Source organism: Austrofundulus limnaeus, unplaced genomic scaffold, assembly GCF_001266775.1.
Source record: "Austrofundulus limnaeus strain Quisiro unplaced genomic scaffold, Austrofundulus_limnaeus-1.0 Scaffold193, whole genome shotgun sequence".
NCBI classification, from domain to species: Eukaryota; Metazoa; Chordata; class Actinopteri; order Cyprinodontiformes; family Rivulidae; genus Austrofundulus; species Austrofundulus limnaeus.
Window position 1 is genome coordinate 632,489 of NW_013952595.1, and position 14,028 is coordinate 646,516.

General features: G+C 38.7%; 1 protein-coding gene across 3 annotated transcripts in view; it reads left to right on the plus strand.

Moving 5' to 3' along the window:
- Nucleotides 1-14,028, plus strand: part of ano2b (anoctamin 2b) — a 105,632-nt gene that overhangs the window by 42,424 nt on the left and 49,180 nt on the right. For all 3 annotated transcript variants that reach the window (XM_014018451.1, XM_014018452.1, XM_014018453.1), the window contains 7 exons: nt 3,234-3,289; nt 4,345-4,392; nt 7,373-7,437; nt 9,536-9,670; nt 10,280-10,440; nt 12,733-12,815; nt 13,109-13,195. In XM_014018451.1, coding sequence (XP_013873905.1) covers nt 3,234-3,289; nt 4,345-4,392; nt 7,373-7,437; nt 9,536-9,670; nt 10,280-10,440; nt 12,733-12,815; nt 13,109-13,195 — 635 coding nt within the window. The remainder of the gene's footprint in view (nt 1-3,233; nt 3,290-4,344; nt 4,393-7,372; nt 7,438-9,535; nt 9,671-10,279; nt 10,441-12,732; nt 12,816-13,108; nt 13,196-14,028) is intronic.

The window sequence follows — 14,028 nt, forward strand, 5'->3', positions numbered from 1 at the left end:
GTCCTGGGCCGGAGTGCAACTGTTGCTCTCAGCAGACGAGCTGGCTCTCAGCTGTTAGAGGAAGGTTGTGCTCCATGAGCTACCGGGAACCAGCCGACGAGCTACCGGTCGATCGCGATCGACTCGTTGGGCACCCCTGGTCTACATCTACAAGTTCAAGTTAAATCTCTACCATGCAAAGCCAAAGCTATTTATACAAAAAAAGAAAAAAAATCCAATAGAACATTAAATATCTTGTCTTTGTCATGTACTCAATGGAATATAGGTTGAAAAGAGTTTGGAAGTTRTTGTATTCTGTTTCTCTTATGTTTAACCCAACTTCATTAGAATTGGGGTTGTGTGACATGTATGTTCCAAATATGTGTATGTAATATTCTGATTGCAACTGTAACACCAACATTTTAGAGACAAGTTGACATCTGTTTTTTTTTTGCATCCACCATATGTCTGGTTGGCTGGCCCGTCTTAGCAGCCGGTATCAGCCGGCGGGTACTGACGGAGAGGCAAGAGAAGAAGGGCAGAGAAAATATAGTTTAACCCTTTATTTTTTTCCCTTCGATCACACACACATGCACACGCACACACTCTCACACGCACACGCACACGCATGCATGCACACACACACACACACACGTCAGCACTCATGCACTGTTTTTCTGCTCCTTCTCCTCCACAAGTGGGTCATACGTCCTGGGTCAGACTGAAATTGAAGCAAGGGCCTATGGGAGTTAGTGGTTGGTTCTGGCTGGATGAGTGTGTAATCATGTGTTTAAATGTACAGAATGTGTGTTATTTGATTTAACAATGTGTAATGTGTCCCCTTTTAAGAAATAATGATTATTTCATTACATTTTGTATGTTGAGTCATCCGGTGTGTCATTGTTCTGACTTTACCCCAGCAGGCCATGTCTTCACGCATGACTTTTTCCAAAAAGGAGATCGCCCCTAGCCCTGTCCCAGTTTGTCTCAATCTGCACAATCTTTCAGTTTTAGTGGGAACAGTTAAAAACAGAAATGTCGAGGTTTGAATTTAAGTCAAGGTTAACAGAAAATATCCTCTCTCCAGAGCAGTGGCGGACAAAGTACTCAACTCTAGTACTTGAGTAAAAGTATTGATACTCAGGGTCAAATCCACTCAACTAAAAGTAAAAGTTACTCCATCAAAAATGTACTCACTTTAAAGTACTGAAGTACTTACTTTTGAAAATACTTTATTCAAAAGTACATGCATTTAAAATTACTCAAGTATTCAAAAGTACAAATTACATTTTCTACTATCAACACATTGCTGTACATTTTCAGAGTGAGTTTACAGAACCTCGTAGCTCTCAGAAAACACCTGATGTATTGACACRTACAACCATTGGCAAAAATTATGGAATCACTGACTCAGAAGATGTTCATTCAGTTGTTTAATTTTGTAGAAAAAAAGCAGATCACAGACATGACACAAAACTAAAGTCATTTCAAATGGCAACTTTCTGGCTTTAAGAAACACTAAAGGAAATCAATAAAAAGACACTTTTCTTATCCCATCAATTGAAAGGATGTTTGGGGATGATGAAATCATTTTTCGAGATGATAGTGCATCGTGCATTAGAGCAAAAACTGTGAAAACATTCCTTGAAAAACAAATACAGAAGGTTGATGTCATGGCCTGCAAATAGTCCAGATCTCAATCCAATTGAAAATCTTTGGTGGAAGTTGAAAAAAAAGACTCCAACCTGCCAAGCTGATCTGGCAACAGCAATCAGAGAAAGTTGGAGCCAGATTGATGAAGAGTGTTTGTCACTCATTAAGTCCATGCCTCAGAGACTGCAGCTGTTAGAGAAGCAAGAGGTGGTTCAACCAAATACTAGTGGTGTTATAGTGTTTTTGTTTCTTTGTTTTTCATGATTCCATAATATTTTTCCTCAGAATTGAGTAATTCCATATTGTTTCCCCTCTGCTTGGCCCAAAAAGGTAACTGTTACTGACTGCCACAACTTTTTCTTGATTGATTTCTTGATTTTTCTTTTAGTGTTTCTTAAAGCCAGAAAGTTGTCATTTGAAATGACTTTAGTTTTGTGTCATGTCTGTGATCTGCCTTTTTTTAATACAAAATTAAACAACTAAATAAGCATCCTCTGAGGCCGGTGATTCCATCATTTTTGTCAGGGGTTGTAGAACCACTCTGCAACAAATTCTACACCACCTGTAAAGACTTCAGCATAAAAATGCAATAAAGTGAGTGGTGAGTTCTTAAATGCACAAATGTAGTTTATCCGTAGTGAACTCATAAGACGTTTAAACTGATAGGAACTATTTTTCAGTCCTAAAATCTCAAACGTAGAGCTGAGATATGATCATGGGTCAATCATCTCCATTGCTGGGTTCTGTCGTTGTGTCCTTGGGCAAGAAATTTCACTCACCTTGCCTACTGATGGTGGTCAGAGGGAGAGAGATGGTGGTGCCGGTGCATGGCAGCCTCACTTCTGTCAGTGTGCCCCAGGGCAGCTGTGGCTACAATGTAGCTTACCACCATCAGTCTGTAAATGTAAAACGCTTTGGGGTCCGGAGGGACTTGATAAAGCACTCTATAAGTTCAGTCCATTTACCATTTACCATTTGTTTGAAATGTAAGTGGGAGCTCAGCTCGCGACCGTTAATGAAGAKGATGTAATTCCAAATTGATCCTAGATGTGAGTTATGACTGTGATTGGTTCCCCATGAGGAACATACTGTGACCAATTGCATTTCAAGAAAGAAAACAGCAACAGCTGATTACAAAGCTATGCTGAACCAAAAGTAACAAGTAACTAAAAGCTTCCTAGAAGTGTAGCGGAGTAAAAAGTACAATCAAAAAGAAAAAAAAATGTATAGGTCTTCTGGACGGGTTCTTCTCTAATGAAACGTTTCGTCTCTCCTCTAAGAGACGAAACGTTTCATTAGAGAAGAACCCGTCCAGAAGACCTATACAATTTATTTTCTTTTTGATTTTTTACCTGGATTACTGAGATGCATCAGGACATAAAAAGTACAATATTTGCCTTTGAAATGTAGTGGAGTGAAAGTAATAAGTACCCCAAAAATTAATTACTCAAGTAAAGTAAAGCTACTCAGAAATGTACTTAATTACAGTACTCGAGTAAATGTACTCCACTACTGTCCACCACTGCTCCAGAGTACGCAGTACATGTGTTTGTGATATATACTTATGTCTCTGCTCTTCCTGTTTTGTTTTGTTTTTGCAGGTATTAGCACATTGATAGCCAAAGGCGTCTATGACACAGCCTTCCCTCTTCACGATGTGAGTGTGTGGTTTAAAGCTCCCATGATACAGCAGTTTATTTTAATGTGCTACATTTTAATTCAGTTGTCCTGGAGTGGACACTCCGTGGGATGTGTATGAATATTAAGTTTAGTGTTTTCCCTCTTTCCTTTATGTCCTTCTTGAMGTTTTAAATAAGTGTCAATAGCAACAAGTTTATAATCTGTTTGGTAAAGATTTGGCAATGTTTTCATGGGTTCAACCAACATACTCAGCTCCACAGCTCATCCCACAAATGCATGTTCCTTACAAATGTGGCACCATTTAAAGGGAATGGTTCAAGTGGTTTACGATTCATTGCCAAGAAGCATTGTTACAACAAAAAATTATCTACCAAACAAATTTTCTTACATTTTGTGCTACTTTTAGTTTCTGTTTGGCTTTTATCAAAACAAACATTAGGTTATTGTTGCCAGAGTAGCTTTTTTATGAATATATCACAAAACTGCTCACGATCTCACCAACTATAACAATATAGCATCCAAAAATTACCCAAAAACTCATCACACAGACGTTTGTTTTTCTGCACTTTCGCGTGGTAAAATCCAAAACAAACCAGCGGCACAGTTTTTTGTTGCATTTGAGAAAACATTCAGATGCTTCAAGATATGCGGTTAAACTGCATGTGCATTAAAATTGTACCAGGGTGCTGTCTCAGGAGGGGTAAGACATATAGACACATWAGTCTGCTTAGGTGGGATGCTAACATGTCAATATGGAACAAAATCTCTGAGGWATGTTTTCACATGCTTGTTGTTTATGCAACAAAGAATTAAAGCAGTTCTGAAAGCAATCCCGGTACTAATGAAGTGGTTGGTGAGTGTGTATTAGTTGTGTTCTGACAGTGTTTGCTGTGTACTTGTGAGTTTTTATTTTTATTTGAGGTGTGTTTGAACGGTGTTCCTTCGCTTTAGCCTTGATTTTTGTAAAATTCTATACTTTTCTAATTATGTTGAGTCATAATGTGTTTCCCAGTTAGTTTAATGTCTAATCTCTTAAATTTAATCCCGATTTTAACTTTTCATTTTCTACAGGGAGACTATAAGGTCGTTGGACAACCTGAGGAGCGAAATGACAGACAGGTGAACCAACTCCTCTCCATCTTTCTGTCTTATGAAAAAAGTACCATGTTGCTATTTGGTTTTATTAAAAGTGACCAGACTTGATTTGTTTTATACAAAACTACATATGAAGTTTAAACAGCTAAAAAGTTAAGAACCATCCAAAGTTTTTCATCTGTGTTTTCTCACTCTTGCGTTTTCCAATCTGTCTAATGCGGCCACAGATTGGCGTTTAAGTTCAATAAACATTTCTCAGATGCAGAGCTAATCTGAAGGTAAAAAAAAGTGTTTACTCAGTTTTCAAATGACAAAGAAAAACAAAAACAGTTTTTTTCAGAAAGCAGCCTGAAAATAAATTTTAATTAGAAGCATTCTGAGAGTGCAAACTTCCACCAAGGCCAATTCCCCCCATTCTGCAATAGAGTTAATGCGCAGAAGGAGAGATGGAAACACATTTGCCGAATAAGTTCTGACGCAGTGAACATTTAAGCAGGCAGTATGCATGGGATTTCTTTCTGGTGGAGTCCAATGYRAAAAAAGTACGAGACTCGTCACCCGACATCCACAAACTGGTCCCGGATTAAGCTCCCTCATCAGACAGATTCCACCGTTTAAAACATCTGTTTTATCCATTTTTATGTGTTTTTAACGGTTTGGTTATCTCTAGAAACTGCTGCTTCCTGGTACAGTCGGCTCTGGAAGCGACTTGGCTTTTTTTCTTCTTTTTACCTCCGCCAAGGGAGGAGGTAATGTTTTCGGTCGCGTCTGTCTGTCTGTCTGTCTGTCTGTCTGTCTGTCTGTCTGTCTGTCTGTGGACAAAATTACTCAAAAACCTATGGACGGATTTTCATTAAATTTTCACCACAAGTGGGAATTAGCCAAAAGTAGACACCATTAAATTTTGGTGATGATCCGGATCACGATCCTGACCCAAGAACAGCTAATCAGCTTCAAGGAAGCTGACCGTAGACTTCCAATCACATTGGATCATTCGAAGACGGGTCAACCCCCTGACTGTAGACATCCAATGGGATTGCCTGAACCCGTGTAGAAGACCAATCACAAAGGCGCATGGAAATAAAACTTTAGACCGAATTGTTTTTAAATCGAAAAACTTACTGTTTGAAGTTACTTTAATGTAACAACAGATCATTTTCATAATACATCGGCCTGCGCGTCTTAACAATTTTTTATTTTGTGTTTACATTTTTGGAGTTTTTTCCCCCACCTGTATCAGAAAGGGGAAAGTAAGCTAGCTAACTCACCATCCCCCGTTCAAGTCTGTTATCCAATAGGTAACGCTAAGGTCTTCTTAAACATTTATGTTTATTCTGTTTTTTTTATGGCTAAATGTTTTCTTTTTTCTGATGCTGTTCCACTCCTTCTGTTGCACGTAATTTATTACGTGTTTAGTCATTGTAAAGCACTTGAACACAATCACACATATGACTAAAAATGTAATAAATCACACAAAAAACAAACACACACACTCACACAAAAACATACAGCCTTGGCAGAGGTTTGCGCTCTCCGAGTGCTTCTAGTTTTTTATTTTTTATTTTTTTTGAAGCAAGTTGTTTAAGAAAAAATACAGCGTCTGAGCACTTTCAGCACAAATACATTCTCCCACAAACTTCTGACCAATCACACAATAAAGTTCTTATGTGAAGGGGGTACCTCACAAGGGTCCAGCTTCGGCTTGGCTGCAGCAGGACTCTCCCCCCGCTGTCGGTGACTTCTGTTATTCCCRTAATGTGAACAGAATCACATTTCTTTTTCTATGTCTCYAGATAGCATGTAACATCATCAAAACTAGATAACAGAATAATCACAACATTCAATAGTAGACATCCTGGGATGTGCAGTCCCAGTGAGTTTGCAACTTGTACTTCCTTTTTCCTGCATGCATCTGATGTAATGACACTTTGCGTAGCCTGGCTGATTCTCTTGAATTAAAAGAAAAATTCCTGTATACACTTCGTGAAATGGAACATCTGCAAAATTTATTGRTGTGTTCCTTTGGCCAATATCCACATGTGGTAAAATTTTCAAGGCAATCCGTACACAAGTTTTTGAGTAATTTTGTCCACAGACAGACAGACACACGCGACCAAAAACATTACCTCTTCCCTTGGCGGAGGTAATAAATACATTGATTCAAAAAAGGCAAACTGAAAACATTTGAAGAAATTAGCGAGATAATGAAACAAAGATAATTGCGTTCTTAAATGTACTTTCATAAAAAATAGAATGAACCACTGACCCTTAATGGCTTCAACAAATTTCAAAGAGCATTGTAGAGAGGAGAGAGAGACGAACTGAGGAGGGAATTTGCTCCAATTTTCGATTGCCCTCAGTGGAAAACAGTGCAAAATAATTAAGTGCTGATGCACATTCAGACATCTGGAAATTGTACCAAGGATGAACCAGAGTTTGTAGAGATCAACAGTTCCTGGTATCAAGGCTAATTTCTTTAGATTGTCTCTTGATGCTAGTGCCACACAAAGCCATGTTTGAGGTGTGTTTTAAAATTCATCCACAGGTGGGCTTCTAATTAACTCAAACGTTATCAGATAACCTATAATATACAGTATTATAATTTGGGCATTTAGCCAATGGAAATTGTGGGATTCCTAACTGACAGTGTATAAAAGAAAAGACAGTGGAAAAATAGTTATTTACATGGTAAAATAGACCTTTCCTCCAAGGATATGCAATCCTGTTCTCACTGAACCAGACACCTTGGTATTATAAGGCTTTATAATACTCCCTTGCTTCTCTCTTACTGTGTTTCACTTGTCTTCAGGATAAAGTTACTTAAACTGCAGCTTCAGGCTTTGTCCTGGAAGGTTTATTTCAACCAATCAGAACGTGCCTGCCTCCAGATCAGCTGTGCCTCTGAAAACAGTTTTTTTTTCGACTTTCAACATGACAACATACACCCACACTGACTCTGAACATCTCCCTCTCTCTTTCTCTTTCTCTCTCTGTGCGCTTTCAGGTTCTGCACGAAGAGTGGGCAAGATACTCTGCCTTCTACAAGTACCAGCCCATTGATCTGGTCAGGTAACGTGACCGCAGTGAGTTGTAGTTGGGTGTCGGTCAGTGCAAAATGAGAAGGTGTCCGCTAATCCTAAGTGCTACAAAAAAAGACAGTTGTACTTCCTTTCAGGGCAAACAAGCTATCTTTCAAGAAGTATCAAGTTAAGTTTGGTTACCTTGTTTTTAGGCACTGCTGAACAACACTGAACCGCATTTGTGYGCCCGCCGCCCTGGTTCCACAAAGCCACATTGGAGATACAGCAAATATATTGTTACAGAGATCTCCATTAATTCCCAGCATAAAATCCTGCATTAACCTGATCTCTTCAGTGATAAGGGGAAAGAGATGTCACAAAATCACTATTCTTTTTAGTATCCACAGTAAGAAAACTTGTTGTGAGCAGTAGTGCTACATTTAGCTGCAGTAACCATACAAAACATCAAAAAATGATTGTATTCATGATGTTCATAAAACAAGCAGTGGCAATCATGAACCCAGTGAACACAAAAAAAAGAAATTGTGTGTGTGTGTGTGTGTGTGGGGGGGGGGTCTTTTAAATTGATAGTCCAGTGAACTTTGAAGTCTAATAGCTTTCAATACTTGGTAACTTAATACATCGGTCATAGAGCACCAAGTATGAAGAAAGAGGCTAATCCCCAATTTACAATGCATCCGCTCCACTCCGGCATCCTGTCCGCTGTAAAAACATGCCCATTCTAATCAACGAGAGCATTTACACTGCCACTGCAGGGCCAGATGGTGGAGTAAGTTCAATCGACAAAAATCACACCACACTGCACCAACGGGAAAACGAATGAGCACATCCGTTATTTCAAAATAATTCACCAAAGGCAGACTAATTTTGTCGAAATCCTATCAAAATAATAAACATATGGGTATATTTATACATACATGCTATCAAAATGTATCGTTCTGTTTGGGAAGCAGATGGCAGCATGTGCATATGCAAAATGTGGATTTCATTTTGAAATATGAAATTATAAACAACAACAACAGCGTTTCAGTTTCAACTGTTCTTACCAGTCTGTCCTCCACAGAATTCATTAATTTGACCTGACTTTCACATTTATCACTGGTTTTATCGCACGACCTCGCATTTCCTGCGTATGCTTCTCAGAGCACCTCTGCGCTTCGCAGCTGAACGGAGCCACAGGGAGTGTAATTCTGGGTAGTCTTCATTCAAGCTAGGCTAATGGCTAACAACATAAGGTCCTGTTTTTTGCAATAATGTTTTTTGTATTGTTTTATCAAGGGCAATGTTTGTTGAAATACAGGGGGCAGAGAAGCTGGTTCTGTTCTGGCTGCAACGTCTAGTAAAAGGGGTGCCCAAACCTTTTCTCCCCAAAACAACCAAAATGAAAATCCATCTGAGAGCTGCTAAATTCAATAATACAATACATGAAATGTAAATACTTTTTATTTTATATGATTCAGCAAGCAGCCAGTGCGGTCRCCCATGTTTTGTTATTTTTTTTAGCCCGTGCACTTGTTGAAAGTTTGATGTATGCTCGGGCAGCAAAGGCTCATGGGACGTTTATTGATCAAATATGAGTATTYATGGTCTTATAAAGTGTGAAAATCTACATGTGTGCTTAAATCTAATCTAAATATCTCTTGTAGTTACTTGTATTTCCTGTTTAATCTTAATGTACCGCAAAGTATAGCAAGTATACATGAGTGAAAACTATTTGCACTACAGTCCCTTATAGACATTGGGTCAGTAGATGGAAAGACTGTAAGTGGAAATACAGATTACAACCTACTAAACAGGGCAAAAGCTGGTGGGCCAAATCAAATGGATTGGTGGGCCAATTTCTACTCACTTGGGGCTCCAGTGATCTAATATTTCAATGTACTGTCAGTGGTGACCACTAATGTTTATTATAGCCCAATGCTTTATAGCTGACAGCACCACCTGCTGACAGTACATGTACTTAGTTCAAAACTGTTAAAAGAATTAGGTTTACACCTCCTCTCTGAGGTGATATATCATAGGTTCACATTAAAAATGTATCCGTTTATGTCAAATCCCCAAATCAGCTAATCAAACGTAACACAACTGTGATCAAACTCGTCACTGTGACTGTCTCCCTCTCACAGGAAGTACTTCGGAGAGAAGATTGGCTTGTACTTTGCGTGGCTTGGTGTTTACACTCAACTGCTCATCTTGGCCTCTATAGTGGGAATCATTGTGTTTGGATATGGGGTGGCGACGATGGATACTGACATACCCAGGTACGACCAACCGAGAACCACTGGAGAAACCTCAAGTGTTGCTGTTGAGTTATTGTCAACCAGTGAGCAAAATATCTCAAGAAATTTGTTACATTTTTAGAACATATTAAWGAAATTGGTATCTACAACTAAATAAATCAAGTCAATTGAAGACGTCCCCTTAGCAAACACATAATGAAGGTATAATTCAGTCAGTTTCACATTTTCATTACACAAATGGAGAAAATAAGGATTTCTTTCTACCTTCTGTTTTAATGTATRCACACCTGCACATTCACACATGCATGAGACAGGGAATGCCCAGATACCTGCTGGATCTGGCTTTAGTCACGGTTGTGGGGGAGGCACACAGAAACACGGCTTGGCAGCGAGTGTGTCATGAATTCAGCCCACACCGACTCTGAATAGGGTCGAAAAGACAAAAGCTTGCAAGGTAGTTACGAGTTAAAAGTTCCATTCATTCCTTGTGATTTTATTTTATTTATTTAATTTTTTTGCTGGTATGGAAATCCCCGCCTCCGCTTTGTGCCACGCATGGTTAACGCTGACACATCTGACAGTAGGTACTCTGGATGAAGTTTTCTGCCTTTTTATTCCCCTGTCTTTTAGTTTGGAGATGTGCAACGATCGTCTCAACTTCACCATGTGTCCCCTGTGTGACGGGGCGTGCGACTACTGGCATCTCAGCAACGCCTGCGGCACCGCCAGGGCCTCGCATCTCTTTGATAACCCCGCCACAGTCTTCTTCGCCATCTTCATGTCCCTGTGGGGTGAGGTTATGTGTCTCATATTTGCTGTGTGTGTGTGTGTGTGTGTGTGTGTGTGTGTGTGTGNGTGTGTGTGTGTGTGTGTGTGTGTGTGTGTGTGTGTGCGAGAACAGGAGAACAGGTGAGCTGCTGGTGTTGTTAGTTTCTCATTAATATCTAATGAACTGTATCTCAAAGTGAACGTTGTAAAACAGCAAAGGTTCAAAGATTGACACCTTTAGCAGATGTGCTTTCATGTGAAACATTTTTGRAAACATTCTGAAAACAAAAAGGAAATCACTAATCCTACCATTAAAGTGCCTGTGATATGTATATTCTTCATATAAAAAGTCAAAGAAAACATTGTTATATGTAAGGAACTTGGCATAAAACACACATAACTGGCATTATTTCTTTGAACTTGGTTCAACAAAAGAGAAACAGGAAGTGACATCAAAGGGGAACTCTTTAAGAAAAGGGACTCCATGGTCTTTGTTCATTGAAACAATATTATTTGAACTCTGACTCCTTTACATCTCTCTCAGATAGTCACTCAAAATAAATTGAAGAAAATTCTTCTCTACAGTCTGTGTTGTTAACCATTTTAGTAACAATGTTCACATGCAGATATTCCCCTTTGACATCACTTCCTGTTCCTTCACATGTAAATTTCTCAACAACTTTTAATCTGAGTGGCGTAAAATTTGTTTTGTAATATGTTATTAATGTTGTCTTTCTGAAAATGCACTCATATTTGTTACAAAAACTGGATGTCATAGGCACTTTAAGTGTTCATTCTAGTAATACATTAGAGTCAAGCATTGTAGAGGTAGTGCCTAACGTCAGTAACCTGTTTCAGCACCTAAAATGTGAGTAATTGTCTTTTTGTCCAACAATCTTCCCTCTTCAACTATTTTCACATTCTGTGCATCTTCTTTTATTTATTTATTTTTTCTAAATATTGCCAGCTAGGGGTCATATTAAGATTAAAACTTAGTTTTATTAGATTTATTTACCCTTTCTTATGACTTTACTAATAAATATCCTTTTGAGTGGAAGCAATAGATCGTTGGATTTATAATAATAATAATAACAATAATAATACATTTTATTTCAAAGGCGCCTTTCTGGCACTCAAGGACACCGTACAAAGAGTAAAAAGTAACAGAAACAAATAAAATGTAACAATAAAAAATAGATTAAAATAAATAAAAAACAATGTATCTATATAAAATCTATGTAAAAATCTATGTAAAAATCAGGCAACCAATTGTGTCATGTGGAAAAGGCAGATCTAAAAAGGTGTGTATTGAGTTCGGTTTTAAAATTTGAGAATGACTATGTTCCTAAGGTGGGGTGGTAATGAGTTCCAGAGTTGGGGAGCAGAGCGACTGAAAGCTCTGCTCCCCATGGTGGTGAGACGGGCRGAGGGGACAGTCAAATGGATGGAAGAGGATGATCTGAGGGAGCGAGAGGGAATGGAAATATGAATAAGATTTGAAAGATATGGTGGGGAGAGATTGTAAAGRGCCTTGAAAGTGTACAGAAGAATTTTGTATTCTATGCGGATCATTAAAAAGTGGGGCAGGTTTATTAACATGTAATAAAGACTTTAGGCGTGTAAAACTACAAACATCTCCTCCTGTGGCTGCAGAAAACAAGATAATTTACAACATTTCTGAATTCTAAACCTAAAAAAGTCATATTTATTTTCATTATGGAATGCAATAATGACACAAAATGTTGAAAATGTGCCTTTTTGCAAATAAGGGCATTTTGAACATGCAGCATGTCTAAAAAATGGGATAGGTGCAATAGAAGGCCTTAAAACTAAATGGTACAGATAAAAAACAGTTGGGGAGGCATTTTGCAACTAATGCCTGGTTCACGTGGTAAGAGTTTAAAATCGTGGGTTGATTTTCAAAACCTGAAAACTCATAGACATATCTACAGTGTGTGGTGTACAGCTAGTAAAGAGAGGATGGACCGTCTGTTCTAAAGCCTGCCTCTCTGATGGTATGGGGGTGCATTAGTGCCTACAGCAAGGGCATGATCTCCCAAGGGGAAACCTTGTATTTTTCAGTAAGGAATTCCTAAACTGCATCCTGTGTTTATATTTCAACAGCATGACTTTGCAGTAGAAGAGTCTCKGTRCAGGTTTTCAGATGATCTTTTCACTTTCTATATAAAATTCACTTGAGATACAGTCAAGCGATTGTGAAGAAACTTTATCTTTTTTTAAGTTAGATAGACTTCTTTAGACTAGAAGAATTTGACAGTTGTTCAGTATTTTCTGTGTTTGTGTGAAACTCATAGCTGTGCTGTTCCTGGAGCAGTGGAAGCGTCGGCAGATAAGTTTGAGTTTCAGCTGGGATCTGACAGGCATGGACGAGGACGAGGTAAAGGCTCCAAACCCCTCAGTCCCGTGCAATACATATTATTTTTATTGGAGAAAATTCTAAGACTCCAGCATTCTCTGTTTATTTAAGGAAAGAATTGCCTTCATTGGAGACCAGTGGTCTTTTATGGTAGTATTAATTCCTGATATTTAAAGCGTGAAAACTCTGTGTGGGTTTCTTTTTCCAAACTAGGTTGAAATATACATGTGCAGCATGGAAACTACTGATAATTCACACATGCATACATAAAAAAACTTATTTTTTTTGGGGGGGGTGTCTTTTTTTTTCTTTAGGAACACCCACGACCAAAATATGAGACCATCCTTCTTCAGAAGCGGCAGAAGAAGCAGGAAAAAAAGAAAAAGAAGAAAAAGAAAGGGGTAAGAATTAGAAAACATTTTGTCTCGTGTTTGCAGAGTAAAACTGAAAGATGTTCTCTCCCTTTTATTTTGTTAATGTTAGCCTATCTAAAGACAGCTAATGATCTAGATCCACTGAGTAAACTGGGTCAYGAGTCCCGTCGGTCCACAAAGACCACTGTGACCAGAGTGAAGCAGAAACAGCATGGACCCACACGAGGTTTTAATATATATCGTTTGGRGTTTACATTGCAGTTCAAACTGCATTTAGTTCTCGTATTGAGRTTAAAAACATACTTGTTCCAAATCAGTGGTTATAATCAAAACGAACCAGGAAAAGCAGCCAGAAAGCTATGAGTCATCCATGTTGCATGCCATACCCTCTTAATCTTAAATAACCCTCTGACCCTCTTAATCTAATTAGCAACAAATTATGTCAGAACACAGATAAGAACTTCATCTCATTTGCTTTCAAGCGCAAAGACTTTTAGGCGAAAGGCGTGGTCATGACGGTGTGGCAAAGTCAGACATCACGCTGCTGACAAACGTTAGGCTCTAAATTCCACATATTTCTGCTGATCTGCACCAAATTCACTATGCTTGATCCTAATCCACCCCGCTACAGGAATGCAGTCAATTTTTTGGGGGGGCGTGGCCTTTTTCCTCCACAACAGCTTGTACAAATTATTTTAAAAAATTGCCGCAACCCATGCTTGGACCTGGAATCATGAAATTTGGTACACGCGTGTAACGTCTCAAGACCTAAAAAAAAGTCTCATAGAGTCATGGTCCCACTTTGCACATGATTGGCTATAAATCACACATACATGATCCGATCTGAACCAAGTTTTGTG